The sequence below is a fragment of the Salvia hispanica genome, chromosome 4 (genome assembly GCF_023119035.1).
Source record: "Salvia hispanica cultivar TCC Black 2014 chromosome 4, UniMelb_Shisp_WGS_1.0, whole genome shotgun sequence".
Classification (NCBI taxonomy): Eukaryota; Viridiplantae; Streptophyta; class Magnoliopsida; order Lamiales; family Lamiaceae; genus Salvia; species Salvia hispanica.
This window is the reverse complement of record NC_062968.1, coordinates 20270912-20287297: the sequence shown is the minus strand read 5'-3', so window position 1 is coordinate 20287297 and position 16386 is coordinate 20270912. Positions and strand designations below refer to the sequence as shown.

Below are 16386 nucleotides of genomic sequence, written 5' to 3'. Positions count from 1 at the left end.
AACAGCTGTGCATCAAGCTCAAACATCCACGGCCGTTTGTAAAAGAAAAATGACTGAGGTGGAATGTGTGTAGGCATTTGAAACTGAAGTTTGTATTGGAGAATTAGGTGGTTTAGCAGTGAATAAGGGAATAACTTAATTGATGATTTATACACACTTTTCTTCACCTAACTGATTGCTCATCTTTAATGCATCTACCACTAATTAAATTAAAGCATGGTGACAAGATTCAATCACTCACACATCTGCAAAAGCTTTCTAGAGCCATTCTCTCTCATTTAATTTGGGTTGGAGTGGTAAGCAACCACCTATTTCAGTATGCATATATCCACTCAGCCGACCTAGTCCTAAGTGCATTCATTTCTAATTACTATTTTCGATGAGATATTGAAATTCAAAGAAATTCATTAATAGTGATATTGTAGTGGAATGCAGAGTTAAATAGGAGAAGACCCAATGTCAATGCCCACATTTCATCATCTCAACTACTCGGAAGTAATGGCACAGCCTCTTCAGCTGGATCCGAATGGGTTGGTGTTCCTTAAACTCAGCCTTTTTCTAATGAAAGATTTGATCCCTCATAACATTGATCATCACTTGATTGTACGCAGGATCGTCGATGATGCATACCCTGAAAAACCGTCCTTCCTCAAGCGTTTCAACAAGGAAAAAAACATCGACAACATTGTGAGTATTTATTTGCATTTGAATTGTTTACCTTCTACTTTTAATCCACAATTCAATCGAGATAATCTGAGTGCCGACAACAAAATATACTTCATTTCAGCAACAGAAATAATCTTTCCCTCATTTATTTATGAATTGCAATTTTATAGATCTTCTAATAAAGTTCAGTGAAATTTTGCATTTTATTAGTGAAATTTTGCCTTTTATTAGTGAAATTTTGCATTTTATCATATAGCGTATACCTCCCGAATTTGTCGCTGAGAATGGAAACTCTCTCCCCTTCCGTTGTCGTTTGGTGCTACCTAACAAACGCTCTTGGGAAGTCGTTCTTTTGAACATTGCTAGTGGATGTCATTTTCGAACGGGGTGGTCCGATTTCGTCCGTGATAATAACTTAAGAGACGGTGACACATTAGCATTCACTCTTGTAAGTGATGGAATATTTGATGTCAAACGCTATTTGGCAAGAAGTGGATGTCCTCCAAGGCGTGACATTGAAGGTGTGATAGAATATTCAAACTGCTTCTTAATTGTTGATCTTGCAACTAAATTGTATTAGCTAAGTCTTTGCATTAATCGTGTTTTAGTACCAGATAGCGAGGATGAATACGATGCGCCACACTCGCCGGATATTGACACATCTGAAGACGACGAGCCATCAGATACTGAACCTGAAATAAGCACAGGGTGCTCAAAGTCCATGAGCGCGTTGGCCTTAGCCGAGTACGACCATCCAACTTTCGTTGTTGTCCTCACTAAGTCAAGCATCAAGAAGAGCTTGGTATGTTTGATGCCAAAGTATTTAATGTTCTATGTTTGTTATCATTTGTAGAACACAAGTTGATACAGTTTGTCTTCATCCATGCAGGAGATCTCTGTCGATTTCTGGAGGAAACATATACGAGCATCGGCACTGGACGAACCCATATACTTCACTGCTGAAACTGGAGGAACATGGTTGCTTGAGCTTGCGCACACTGAGCGAAAGATTTGGGTGAAGAAAGGTTGGGGACGTTTCAAAAATGACAATCGGCTAGTTCCAGGAGTTCAATGCACTTTTCAGCTTGTAGATGTCAAAGAAATCCACTTCTATGTCCATTTCGATCACTAGAATGAACTCATGTATCGTCATTATATATATCTACTTACTTTGTATCCTAATCTATTGGCGCTTGGAACCTTTGCTCAATGTTCTATTAGGCCGAGTCTTACTAGCATAAGACTCATTTTCAATATATGGAGGCCTTGTTTTAAACTTGTGTGATGGTCATCTTCGACACAATTTAGACCTGAGAGTGATGTAATTGCTAATCAGTAGCCGTTAAGGCAAAACAGATCGAAACTAATGAAAATGGTAAATGACCAAAAAAATTAGAATTGATAGCAATTTATAATGGATCAGTAGCTTCCATAAAATTAACTAGTTCATATAAAATTATGTCTATTTCAAAGTACCATCAGGAATAATATCGAAAATCCTAAAATAAAAAATGAAAACGAGTTCTGAAGTAGTACAGTTTCATCAACAAATTATGAACTGAAATCAAGCCACATTTCAGCTGCTAAATCGTCTCTCTTCTTAGCCCATGCGGTGGTAGGTTCGATGCTCTGTATGAAATCCACTCGATCATCATCAGGATCAGATCGACTGCCATCATCCCCTTGGCTATCCATTTGCACTTCGAGAGGATCAATCTCCATTTGACTGCGAATGAAATTGTGGATCAAAAAACAAGCATTGATAAGATCTGTTTGCACATCTATAGGATAAAAGCTTGCACTGCGAAGAATCCCCCAGCGCATTTTCATCACAGCAAAGGCTCGCTCTATGATGTTCCGAGCCTTGGTATGACGCATGTTGAACAATTCTGCCGGTGTCTGAGGGGCTTCACAAGAGGGTCCCCATTCTTTCAAATGGTATCTAACTCCTTTGTATGGAGTGATAAAGCCTTCACTATTCGCATACCCGTTGTCGCACAAATAGTATTGTCCTGCGTAAGACAATACTAAGCTGTAGGAACATACAAAACAAGAGTGGAACTACTGACCCAAAAATTACCATAAATTATATAATACCTCTTGGTACTTTGAAGCCAAGTGGTCTACTGAGTGCGTCTCGCAATATCCTCGAGTCCCCGGCAGATCCCTCCCACCCAGGTAACACATAGACAAATCTTAGACGGCGGTCGCATACAGCCAATGTGTTGGTGGATATTTGTCCTTTCCTATTGCGATATCTGGGAAGATCTGTGGCAGGAACACGAACGTTGATGTATGTCCCGTCCAATGCTCCTAGACAACCCTATTGAAGGAGTAACAAAAATTGAGATGGATTAGTTCAGTTGGAGATAAGCATATAAGATTCAACCAACTATTAATTGACACAAATAACCAAACCTTAAACCACTTCCACCTTGCGTCGGTGCAATTTTCATCAACAGGTTCAGGTTTCACTAGCAAAATCTCATGAAGCTTTAGCACTCCATATAAGACAACGTGCAGGTAACGAGAAACGGTTTGCGATGAGCGAATGAAATGGAAACCAACCACACGAGTTTTATTGTGGTGAGCTAGTATACCCAAGAACATTGCTACCATTTCTTCAACGGTGACCCACTTCTTGTCCACAAGACCACTGACATCCTTCAATAAACGACATAGTCGGCCGAATGTGTTCCTATCCATGCGTAGATTATCTATGCAGGCCCGATCAGTTACACCAACCAATCTGTTGATATGGTGTAGATTCGGCGAAATGCGCTCGAGCAATGAAAACCTATTCGTCCAAAACCTTCTAGTTTTTTTGTTCTTCTTGGATATGATAATGGAGATTAACATCCAAATAACCAACATATTCAACCGATGGCTCGTAATTATCTCCTCTAGCACTAGCATGAAGTATGATAGCTCTTTTCGCCGACGTGCAACCTGAAGAACAATGCAAAAATAGAGAATTATTGATTTCAATAGCTAAAAATGATTGCCACAAAAATCATAAAATTGTTTCGTCCACCAACTGGAAACCATAGCAAGATACTGGTATCAACATAGGTTTTAAGATGCTCAATCCAAACTACAGGAATATTAGGATATCAATTTATTCAAATTACAAAAATCTTTCTATTGAAAAGTACAATTCAGAATTGAATGAAATAATAGTGGAAATTCGTGGAACAAGAGGTCAACAAAAAAAATTATATCTAACTTTCGATGCAATATCAGAACCTCTAATTGCGAAATCCATTTGTGAAATTCGATAGAAAATGGTAACGGAGGGAACCCTCTCCCTTCAATGCAATAACAGAACTGTAAATGCAAAATCGATTTGTGAATTCGAACAAAAATGGTAACAGAGGGGAACCCAAACCCTTCGACACAATATCAGAACCAGAAATGCAAAATCGGTTTCTAAATTCGACAAAAAATGGTAACAAAAGGAACCCTAACCCTTCGACGACATATCAGAAACATATCAGCAAGATCGATTTGTGAATTCAATCAGAAAGGGTAACAAAGGGAAGCCAATTGAGGGGAAATAGATAAACCTTAGTCTGAGTTTGTTCGCCCGTCATTTCTACGCAAACTCTCTTCACCTCTAAATCGATCGTCCGCTTATGGCCACAACTGGAGAAACTCAAGTGTTGGAGCTCTCACTTCAATTTGGGGTGAGGACACAACGAAGAAGAAGAGGAATTGAAGGACAAAATGGTCTGCAAAGTGCCCTAAATTCTATGTGGAAATTTGGGTTTCACACTATCGGAGGGGTGTTGGTGATATTGTCTATTCTGTGAATTGTAGATAATAAACTAAATTTTACCGGGTCAAGAAAACAAACCCGGGTCAAGTGGGTAGACTAACATTCCAATCAATCAGCTAGAAAAGCCCATATAACTATCTCTATCGGACTTATTACTACCAATCAATCAAGCCCTAATTATTTTTTCTTTATATTTATCTATTATTTTATTAATTATGCATTAAAACTTATATCCAATTAAAAGTGCATATTTTTACGAGACAAAAGGAGTATTACTCATTATTCACAAATTTATTGAATTAGAATGTTCATGACTAATGTTTTTGATAGTAGATATACGATTTGAATGACTAATGTTCATGACTAAGGGCATTATCGTCTTTCTCACTGTTTAAAGCACGCGTCTATATAATCCTTCAACTACAAAATATAGGGTATAAAAAGCCCCAATTCTCCTCCCTCTCTTTCTCTCTCTACTTTCCATCACTCTGCATCGACGCCCTCACACAACTCTTCTAGATTATCCAAACAATCATCGATCAAAATCATCCCAAAAATCAACTTTCTGTATGCTTGATTTTTCCTTTAATTCAATTCGGAGGGTTTGCGTGTGTGAATTTGCGAGTTTCGTTAACTTTAATTTTACATCTTGTGTAGGGACAGTGGTATCATTAGGGGAAAATGGCGACTTTCGAGCTGTACAGGAGATCCACGATCGGGATGTGCTTGACGGAAACTCTGGATCAGATGGTTTCTAGTGGAGTGCTGAGCCCGGAACTCGCCATTCAAGTTCTTATCCAATTCGACAAGGTTCCTATTTTCGCTGTGATTAGTGGTTCAATTTCTGCTAATTATGATTCACCTACAATGCGTTATGCTTGTGTTTAGAGATTCCTTGAATTGATTTGGAGAAACCGATGATTGTATTGTAAATTTGTGACGCGAAGTTGGAAAATATCAATGAAAGGCTGAAGTTAATAAATGACGGAGTAATAATTGGATCCCGATTTGGATTAGAGTAATGTGTTGAGAGAGTGAAGATGGGAATTATAAAAGGAGATTTTACATTAATGTGTTAGAGTGGAAAAGATCTGTTCAAACTTGGGCCTCATGGAAGTTGTCGCACAAATGGAACACTCTCCTACCAATCGAATCTAAGACTGGAAAAGAGTACAAATGGTACTGATTTATGAACTTGAAATATTCAGGAATAGGCTTCAAGGTAAATGGTTAATATGTTTGGTAAAATTTTCCTCCTTCCCTCCATGATCGTCTAATGGTGACATTTATTATCAGATGGTCGAGCAGTAAAGGGATATAAATATGTGTTTGTGACTTTGCAAACATCGACATAATGCTATCCTTGTGCATGTCACTGACTAAATCTTTCTTTTTGTATTTTTGCCCCCACGATTGCAGTCAATGACAGACGCTCTGGAAAATGAGGTGAAGAACAAGGTTTCAATTAAGGTAGAAAAGACAAGAGTTTCCTTAACTCTTTCCAATATCCATGCCTTTGTTATTCTGACATTATAATTGAAGTTAGGTTATTGATGGGAGGAGTTGATTTTGTGATGTTTGCGTGTCTGTGTTTTCCTCTATTTTTTAAGCTAAACTTGTTGGTTTAATTCTCGCATAGCTTTCCCTTGTGCATCTTTATTTTCAATAGGGATGCTCATGCTTGAAGGGTTTCATAAGAGTATAGTTGTTTATAAGATCATAAACATTTTGTGTCGAGAATTTGGTTAGAACATGAAATTTGAACAATGATTCTGAGTTTTGCTAATCTATCAAGATTCAAGAATGAGCTGATTCTGTGTACTCTCCCCTAGATCTAGTAGGAGGAGGAAGCTGTTCAGTTATGTTGCTCCTCTAGTCTTCTGGGTCAGGAGTGCAGGTTTTATAAACCATATCATATAATCTTATATTGAACACTCAAACTTTTGTTGAATAGTTGATCAAACTTGATTTAAAATGCTGGTCTTCTCTTTTTAGCATGATGAGGGATCAAAAGTGAGAATGGTGGATAGGAAATCAGAAGTAAGAGTGGTGTTTAACAATCTTTATTCTATATGAGTTAAATAAATTACCGTCATTACAATTGTAAGCATAACAAGCTAACATTTATAATAACACATTAAAATAGGTCAATGACTAGGTTTTGATGGAGATAAAAGTTGAATTACTTGGTTCCACCTATTTGGCATTACCAGTACAACCTATGTACACAGTTGCTTCCTTGTCGATTTAGTTCATTGAGTTTGTGCGTCTTTGTTGAACTATTCTTGCAGAATTAGTCCTGAGAGAACAAGTAAATAATTTTACCTCCTAGGGTGCAGTTGCACCTTTGCTTGGGCTTACTTTTTTAAGTGAACTACATAAATAGTCCCTGATCTTTCGGGAATGAACAAATTTAGTCCCTGGACTTTAAAAATAGCATGGGACATTCATGAAATTAGGGTGTAATCATATTCTTGGTACTTTTTCTTTTTCTTTTTCTTTTTACATATTTTGCTACTGAAATACCCTCCAAGGCATGAAGGGCATATAAGTGCATTTATGTCAGTTTTTAATGATTGAGTGCCACCCCCTTCCACGTCACTTCTTCTTTATGTTTTTTATTCTATGAATTTCTCTCTCCTTCTTCAAAACCTAAGCCTAAAATTATGCGGCTGCAATTCTGTATTATTTGTGATTGATCTCTTTTCTATTTTGACTGTATCACATTTGATTGAAGAAATACACAAGCAAATTTAATTAGGACAAAATACATTTATTATTAATCCATGATTACAGGTGTTGCAAATCCCCGGGACTGATTTGGTTATGTTATTGTTTTTAAAGCAAAATTACAAATATCTCGAGAGTGTTTGACTGTTTGTTCTATAATGAGTAATTGTATTTTTCCAATTGCCATGTATATTTAGTTGCTGGCCTTATTTGTTCTATAATAAGCAATCGTATTTTTCCAATTGGCATGTATTTTTACAGTTCATAGAATGAAAAACGTAAAGAAGAAGTACGTGGAAGGGGGGTGCTCAATTATTGAAACCTGACAGAATTATAAATGTACATAATGCCCTTCATACCTTGTAGGGTATTTCTGTCCCAAAATATGTAAAAAAAAGTGAAAAATACCAAAAATGTGATTACACCCTAATTTCTGGGATATCCCATGCTATTTTTAAAATCCATGGACTAAATTAATTCATTCCCGAGAGATCAGGGACTATTTATGTAGTTCACTCTACTTTTTCTGTCTTTTTGCCCCTTTTTTGGAGTCCATATTTTCTCATTTTCTAGTCTCATATTTTCTTTTGTTCTGCTTTGTATTCTGTTATGGATATCTCAAGAATCTAACATTATCCCTGCCTATAAACTTTTGCATCAGTTTTTGTTATTTTAGGAAATTATTGTTGTTCTGAAAAGACTTGAGTGACTTGAGTTGGGTAGGTTTTAAAGAAACATGTATCTTAGGCTGAACCTTCTGAGAAGTGATTTTGCTTTTTGAAATTATTTGGCCAGTAGCTGTTTTTCAATTTATCCAATGACCACTGAACTTTTCTTGTCAAATTTGTCTTCAGTGATGTTTTTAGTTCTTGTATAATTTCTGTTTTTTGCTGTGTTCAGTATAATTTGAAACCATCTGCCTGAAACCTATCCATGTTATAGTTTTCTTGTCTTCGAACTACTTTTCCTTCCGGTAGTCCTAAATTAAGTATTGTACTGAAATTGCAATTTTTTCTTAATTGGTCAGTTGTCTACATAGTACATACTCTCTGTTTTGATTGATGATTTTTTAGTGTTGACAGCCTGAGTACAGAATTTCTAACATATTTTCTTCGTACATTGTTATCATTGTTGCGGTCAGCAGTACACACAACTTGGCACCATAGATTGCAATGAATTAGGTTACTAAACTTGAGCAGTCCTTGCTGACGAGCTTTATAGCTTTAACGTATAAGGGATGATTCCGGTTTTATATATACGTTATATGGATTTTTGTCCAACAACTTGGTGTCCATGTTCTTTCTCATGGAACTGCTAAAGTATGCATATATGCAGTCCAGTTTTCCGTTTGTGACGTTCGTCATGTTTTACAGGGGCATCTTCACACCTACAGATTCTGTGACAACGTCTGGACCTTCATCGTACAAAATGCTCAGATCAAGAGCGAGGAAGGCCAGGAAACTGTCGGGTCTGTCAAGATAGTCGCGTGTGATTCGAAGCTGCTGACTCAGTGAAAGGACACAAGGATGGAATTCCTATGAAGTTCCATTTTTATCTGCTTTTACTGATGAAATGGGCCTAAAGAAAAGAGAAACTTACAAAACATGGGAGTTATTCGATGGCGATGACCGCGGTGGTGGCGCCGTGCAGCCATAATAAGATGTACACTGTAATGGCTCGTGCCTTGTAATCGACCTCTCTTGCTTGGGGTTAGACTTCTGTTTTCTTGAGTGTTTTTTTTTATTTGTATATCTTGTGAATTTCAGGTGTTATCTTTACTTAGATTGGGAACTAAATGCACCTTTCCACTTGATTGGGATATATTAATGTTAATTGTGATTAATTGGTTGATTGAAAAATATTATTGTTAATTACTTAACTGTGATGTGTATTGACACGTAGAAGAAAGACAGAGATAAAGGGCATGAGTAATCGACAAAATTGTGATCCTACCTAAAAAACAATTAGGTATGTATCTGAATTAAACATTAGGATTGACCCTTTTCCCCCAATCTTAATATTAATTTATGTATGCAAAATTGCAAATACTCTTCTATAGGCTTAGTAGAGATTATGAATATGATTTGCCTTTAAAATCAATTATTATAGTGTTGCTTTTTCGACCTAATCATGTATAGATTATGTTTATGCATACTTGATCAGTAGTCTTTTAGTGCAGTAGCATTTATGTTAAGCCCAATAAAACTTTTACTAGCGTACTTTCTTTTCAAATCAAAATAAAATTTTAATTTAACTTATAAATGTTTAATACATTATATTTTTAAAGTAAAAGTTCTATAATCTGAAATCAAACTTATACTTTTTTTATTAATCATTTGAATTTTCCTGAAAAAAACATTAATGAATGTGTGTTTTTCTATTACGTTAGGAAAAGGCTACGTGTTTATTGCTACTGTAGCTATTTGTTTTAGACTGTTCATACGCATAACAGCCTTTTTATTAAATGTCACCTCTACTTCGAATTCAATTTTGTCTGTAAACCTAAAGCAGGAATGCAGAATTATTCTACTTATTTATTTTATTTCTTTATTGTTTGATGGTGGATAATCATATGAATGTCTCCATCCATGGAATATTGGATCATACTATTTATTTGGACAACGCATTAATTGAGTTAAGAATTTACAAATTTAAGTCTAAACTTTCGAGTTTATGCTAGCTATCAGATTAATAAGATTAAAAGCTACATCAATTTAAGAGTACTATATGTCTTTTTTATTCCTAATGGTGCTTACACTAATCTTGTAAAGTAATTGCACCAAATCATTAGTACTAGTAATAAACAAACGTTCAAATATTTTTTATGCATGGAACATGAAAACTCTAACATGAACTTATTAATTAATTACTCCCTCCATCCCGGATAATTCGGGTCACTTTGACCGGAAACTGGTTTTAAGAATTGTAATGAAAAATTGGTTGAAAAAGTTAGTGGAATGTATATATTAGTTTTATAATAAAATGTGAGTAAGAATGAGTTAGTGGAATATGAGGCTCACTACCAAAAAGAGTAAAAGTGAAATAGGACAAATTATGTGGGACGGACCGAAATGGAAAACTGAGACGAATTATCCGGGACGGAGGGAGTACATTACACTGAATTAAAAAGTAATTGTAATTGAGCTATAACCAATGTACAATATTTGTTGAGTATAGAGTCCAGTAATACAATTGTTTATAAATTCTATTTCTATGCATGAGCTATCACATTCTATCGAAGATATAATACTTATACCATACGACTCCCTTACTAGATGAACGCATAACTTATAAGTTCAAATTCTAAAGATTTTTTTATATAATTATTTTTACTGCAAATACAACTACTTTATAAATGGAATATATTGGATATGAAGTGTTCTCATAATCACATAAATCACTATAGTTAATTGTCACATGCATTAGCGGTGTGGTATGGGTAGCTAACTTATAAAATTGGGAATTAGGAATAATGTAGTCAAACTACATTAAATGTATCTGCAGATGCCGTTTGAAATTTTAATATTTGAAGCCTTGACATTCATCAGATCTATTCCTTTCATTTTAATAATTTATTGTACAACCAAAATTTCTTGGATTTGGGACTAATAAGTTGCCTGCAGTATTTTGATCTTTTATTTATGCTCGCTTTTTTTTTTATTGACGTCTAGGATTTGTAGGAATATCCCTAGTTCCCTACTACCATTGGTAAAATTCTCAGGTTTAGTGGGAGGTATATCCTAATAAAATTTTCTGATGATAAAATATAAATGTATGGTATATCATTAAAAAAAAAACATCCATAAATTTTTACTAAAATGGTCATAAGTCACAACAGCTCCAAATTTAGCAAACTAGTGCAATAACCAATTACATTAATTGATGAAAATTATTAATTAGATTAGAATCTAAGATATTTAATCATACTATAATCTATAAATATAATAGGTGGATGAGTCAGACATTTGTTTGACTTCATAAATATATGGTAGGAGTAATAATTAATATACATGTGTTCATTCATACAAGAAAGAATAATACATTGGAAAAGTGAATATGATCATGATAAAAGATATTTTTTTGACCGTTGTGATTTTCTAATGATCAAATCCAACATCCAATCCAAAGTATTTTAAATTTGTCGTTAGGGTGTACAACGTGAAGATCAAGCTGGGCTTCTACCATTATTATTAAGTTACATTAAAATTAGATGAAACGCACTTATTATGCACGATGAAGAAAAGAGAAATTGTTCACAAGAAATCAAGAATAGTATAAGGATTTCAAATCAATATAAATGTAAAAGAATAATCTAACTAATTCAGATAAAGGACTATACAAATTACTGCAAGAATCAAATCTTCTTTCTCAAATGTCTCTCTAGTTGCATTTGTGGCCGTTTTTATGAGTAGGAATACTCTTCCGTTCACAACACTAGTAGTCTTCCGTTCTATATCTTTTACCAATCTCTCTAACATAAACGAATTATCAAATTTTTGTAAACTTTACCGTTTAAGTGAACTATCACTCCATAGATGTACATATAGAGAGAGTAGTATGAATGGCCATTTATTTTGACTTATTTCATTTGTATTTTATTTAAAAAAAAGTAGATTAACTCATTTGATTTAAATTTGATCATTCAAGTGGAGTTTCTTAAATGAGTGGGCTACTGTTGAGGTTTTAACCTTTACCTTTTCACTTTGTCCTTGCTCATAAATGAAAAAGGGTAATTCTGGGGAAGAAAGGCTTATTCCAGCAAAACTGGTGAGCACATAGCCAGCAAAATCCCCATTTTCTTTGTTGGTGTCTGTGCTAAAAAGATTCATCTTTTCGGCCTAGAACTCAGTTTCCAGCACGCGGCCTCATTTATTTCTCCTCACATTTGCTAACCACCGCATCTTTATTCACATTTTGATTTGATTCATTATTTGAGGTGGGTTTCTTGTGTTTCTACCATTGGGTTTTGTTGGGGGTTTACATGGAGAGTGCCTTTTGGGTTCTGTCTGTTGACTTCATTCTTGAAATTTATTTAATTTAGTAGGAGTACTATATTTTGGATTCTTGCATGATTTTCACACCACATGGTTGATGGCCTTCTGATTATTTCTTCTGTTCCTGAGATTATGATTTTTCATTAATAGAGTAGTATTGTTGAAGAAAACCTATGTACTAAGCGATCCTTCCATTTTTATAATTACAGCCTCAGTGAAAATCTATACGGAGAGATGCTCATTGTCTACCGTTTTGGTGGTTGATTCATCTGATACCGAGATGCTGTTTTCCGTTGCAGGTTTTGAACTGTCACAGTAATTATAGTGCACATGTTTTATGTTTTTTTCTGATTTCTTTATGAGATTTGGAACTTGAAGCCTTTTATGAGCACTAGGATCCCTTGTTGTTTGTTTATGCATATTTTTGCCTGTATATCTTTATGCTGATTAAAGAAATAGGGAGAGAGAGAGAAAGTGAAAGATAAAGAAATAGTAGGAGGGTGGCTGGGTGGAGTTAGATTGGGTGTTAGTGGCAGCTATCTCTGGTTTTGGGGAATAATTTAGTGTGTAAGCCTGTTGGTGATGTCTCCTTTGCTCACTAGGTGCTTCCGGACTCCGTGGGCTCTGCCGCCGACCAAGGAAACAGCCTCCTCTGTAGCTCTCTTCCCATTCAAGTGATCCATTTCTTTAAAAACTCTGAATCTGTATTAAACCCCCATTCCATATCCTCTCTCTAGAAAGTGAATAAAAAGTTGCTTCTTGCCCGGTTGGTTGTCAAGATTCGGTTGCACGAAGCATTTATCTTTTCGCCTCTTTTAGATCCCATCACTTTTTCCCCTCTACAACTTCAAGAAATTGGCTATATTGAGAAAATTGGTCCCCACTCCTGCATTTATCCATTTCCAGGGATTCTCTCCTCGATTCAAGCCCTGTCGGATCGTTGGAAATGCTCGAAAGTCAATCCGGCCTAGTGCATTTTGCTGTATTCAGTTGAGTAGTGTGGAAGCATTGTGGTGTTCTTTCCCCCTTTTTCTTCAAGTATTTGGGTGAGAATAGATCTTCAAGTCTGGCAAGATGAAGTTTATGAAGCTTGGATCCAAGCCTGATACGTTTCAGACCGATGGGAACAGTGTCAGGTTAGATCTCTGCCCGTCTTCCTCTTAAGTTCGATTTTTGTATCTTCCTTTGAATGATTTTGTATGCTTGCTGAACTTATGTGAATCTTTTCTTTCTTTTCTTTTGTTTGGCTTTGTATTATATGTCTTTTCCTGTTATCTTTTTGCTGTCTCCACTTTCTATCTTTTAGCTTTTTGATGGAAGGTGAAAGTATGAAACATTGGGCTAATTCAGTCGCTATCACCGGATTAGTAAAATCATAATGGTTGTTGGTCAATTTCCACCCCCTCTTTCTCTCCTTTTATGTGTACACAGCAATATATTTGTCTAAGTCGCCGTTCTTGCTCCAAGAAGCTTTACTCTTTCCTTTTGATGTTTCTGTGCATTTGCCAACTCGAAAAAGATTGTTTATGGGCTGTATCCCAAGTTTTTAAGCTCTAGCTTCGTCCCTGTTGAGTTGGATGATTTATTAGCAGGACTTATTTCATGGCTTTCGACAATTTTTTAGGACAAATATATATAGCTTTTCAACTGAAGCTCTCGACCCATCCCCGGAAAATGCATACACAACTGAATTATTTGATGCATATGAAACCGAATAATGACTATGACTATTTTAATAGTACTTCAAAGCTTCTTGAACCATCGTGCTACAGTCACTTTCCTTTTGTGAGTGTATTCGTGAAGGTGGTGATCGACTTAAGAATATCCTAATGTTAAAACACTCTTATCTTGCAGATATGTGGCTAGTGAGTTGGCTACCGACATTATCGTTTACATTGGCGATGTTAAGTTCTACCTTCACAAGGTATGGTGATCTTACAAATATGCGAATGGAAATTATGTCTGTAATTTATTCGTTAATGCTTGTATTTATAGGCCGATCATCTATTTTACATACTACTATTACAGATAACTATGACATCAATACTGATTTTTGGCTAAAATGAAATGTGCAGTTTCCTCTTCTCTCTAAATGTTCACGGTTACAGAAGTTAGTTTCTTCGGGTAATGATGGAAATGGCGATGAGGTCAATATTGATGATATTCCAGGTGGTGCCAGCGCCTTTGAAGTTTGTGCCAAGTTTTGTTACGGGATGACTGTAACCCTAAATGCTTATAACGTTGTTACAAGCCGTTGTGCTGCTGAGTATCTCGAGATGCATGAGACAGTAGAGAAAGGCAACCTCATCTACAAGGTCGATGTTTTCCTCAACTCGGTGATTTTCAGGAGCTGGAAGGACTCCATCATAGTTGTTCAGACTGTGAAATCCACGTCCCCGTTGAGCGAGGAAGCAAAGATAATCAGCCAGTGCATCGATGCTATCGCTTCCAAGGCGTCCGTTCATGTATCTAAGGTAGATTGGTCCTACACATACAACCGGAAGAAGATTGCTGAGGAAAATGGGAACGACCCCGGCTGGGAAGCCCTCAGAAACCGAATGGTCCCGAATGACTGGTGGGTCGAGGACTTGTGCGAGCTCGACATAGATTTGTTCAAGAAGATCATCATGACTATTAAGAACAAACAAGTTGTATCTAGTGAGGTGATCGGAGAGGCTTTAAAAGCATATGCTTACCGTAAACTACCCGGCTCTGGCAAGAACGTTATCCAACAGAATGATCTGGCCAAGTATCGCAACATCTTGGACACCATCGTGTGGTTGTTGCCCGCGGAGAAGGGCAGCGTCTCGTGCAGTTTTTTGCTCAAGCTGTTGAAAGCGTCCATCTCCGCTGACTCAGGAGAGACGGTCAAAATGGAGCTGGCGAAAAGGATAGGGCGTCAGTTGGAGGAGGCTTCCGTCACTGATCTGTTGATCCGAGCTTCTGACGGGGAAGAGACAATGTACGATGTCCATGTGGTCACAAAAATACTCGAGGAATTCGTGACACGAGACAAGAACTCCATGGCCGAGATGGAAGTTGGTGGTGAGATTCAAGATATGTCGAGCCCCGTTAGGCCCGGGATTCTCTCCGAAGCTTCGAAACTGATGGTGGCAAAGCTTGTAGACGGCTACCTTGTTGAGATTGCAAAGGATCCTAATCTACCACTAGCTACCTTCACCGGGATTGCAGAGCTCGTCTCGGGCTATCCCAGGCCTTCCCACGATGCTCTATATCGCGCCGTTGATACATATCTCAAGGTAAACATTAAAAAAGAAAACCTTTGCTTTGTTGCGATACATTAGAGCGAGTTGTTGAAAATCTTGTGTGGAACGATGGCGCAGGTGCACCCCGGGATCAGTAAGAGCGAGCGAAAGAAGCTATGCCGGTTGATGGACTGCAAGAAGCTCTCCGCGGAGGCGTGCATGCATGCCGTGCAGAACGAGAGGCTCCCTCTACGCGTGGTGGTGCAGGTACTCTTTTTCGAGCAAGTCCGGGCTTCTGCTTCCTCCGGAAGCAGCACCCCGGACCTACCCAAGGCCATCAAGGAGCTCAACTCCAGCTCCTACGGCAGCTCCCGGTCGCAGACAACCAACACCGACGAGGATTGGGACGCTGTTGCCTCGTCGGAGGAGCTCAGAGCGCTGAGAGGCGAGCTGGCCTCCCTGAGGGTGGGCAACGGAGCGATGCACGAGAGGAGCAACGGGGAGAGCAAGATGAACGGGAACTCGGACAGGGCCGCCATCAGCAAGATGAAGGGTCTGATCATGTCGAAGAGGATCTTCTCCAAGATTTGGTCGAACAAGGCGGCGCAGGCGGAGAACAGCGGGTCCGATTCATCGGAGAGTCTCGGCTCGGGCATCCACGACGAGGCGAAGTCAACGCCGACGAGGAAAGGGAGGCATTCTGTGTCTTAGAGAGAGGAAAGATCTGGTTTTTGCTTTCTTTTTAATGGATCTTTCTTTACAAGATTAGTTTGGATTCTAATTAAGCGTCGAATTTAGCTTCTTGTAGTCTTAATTCTAGTGCAGTAAATGCTGTTTATTACTACTACAACTTGTGCTCTCAAAACAAGCTAGAAACTCGTTTTTTCTATAACAAATTCATGTAAAAATTTCTTCTAATAAACTCATTGCTGACTCAAAGTGGAACATTTTATCGTGGACGAAGAAAGTACCAAGTTTCGACTGCATTGGTCTACTTGTAAAACTAAAAACT

The 16386-nt window shown here is 37.4% G+C and overlaps 3 protein-coding genes and 1 long non-coding RNA gene across 6 annotated transcripts; 3 read left to right on the top strand and 1 right to left on the bottom strand.

Moving 5' to 3' along the window:
• Positions 1–498: 498 nt before the first annotated feature.
• On the top strand, positions 499–1798 carry LOC125220599 (B3 domain-containing protein Os03g0212300-like). Its single transcript, XM_048122752.1, has 5 exons — positions 499–530; positions 612–687; positions 923–1187; positions 1275–1468; positions 1556–1798. The coding sequence occupies exons 1-5, from the start codon at positions 499–501 to the stop codon at positions 1796–1798; spliced, it is 810 nt and encodes a 269-aa protein (XP_047978709.1).
• Positions 1799–2525: 727 nt separating this feature from the next.
• LOC125218584 lies at positions 2526–3172 on the bottom strand. Its single transcript, XR_007175979.1, has 3 exons — positions 3085–3172; positions 2764–2989; positions 2526–2678 (listed from the first exon to the last, which is right to left on the bottom strand). It is a non-coding gene; the product is annotated as an uncharacterized LOC125218584 (long non-coding RNA).
• Positions 3173–4880: 1708 nt separating this feature from the next.
• LOC125218449 (transcription initiation factor IIA subunit 2) lies at positions 4881–8923 on the top strand. Its single transcript, XM_048120119.1, has 4 exons — positions 4881–5011; positions 5102–5254; positions 5864–5914; positions 8548–8923. Exons 2-4 carry the CDS (start codon positions 5126–5128, stop codon positions 8686–8688), a joined length of 321 nt encoding a protein of 106 aa, XP_047976076.1. The 5' UTR covers positions 4881–5011; positions 5102–5125; the 3' UTR covers positions 8689–8923.
• A 3002-nt stretch (positions 8924–11925) lies between these two features.
• LOC125223005 (BTB/POZ domain-containing protein NPY2-like) lies at positions 11926–16218 on the top strand. 3 transcript variants are annotated; one of them, XM_048125948.1, is made up of 6 exons: positions 11926–11941; positions 12378–12467; positions 12771–13304; positions 14023–14092; positions 14244–15428; positions 15513–16218. In XM_048125948.1, the coding sequence occupies exons 3-6, from the start codon at positions 13243–13245 to the stop codon at positions 16083–16085; spliced, it is 1890 nt and encodes a 629-aa protein (XP_047981905.1). In that variant the 5' UTR covers positions 11926–11941; positions 12378–12467; positions 12771–13242; the 3' UTR covers positions 16086–16218. The 3 variants fall into 3 exon arrangements, with proteins under 3 accessions (XP_047981905.1, XP_047981906.1, XP_047981904.1); XM_048125949.1 differs by having other exon boundaries at positions 11929–12110; positions 13075–13304; XM_048125947.1 differs by having other exon boundaries at positions 11929–12110.
• The last annotated feature ends 168 nt before the right edge of the window (positions 16219–16386 follow it).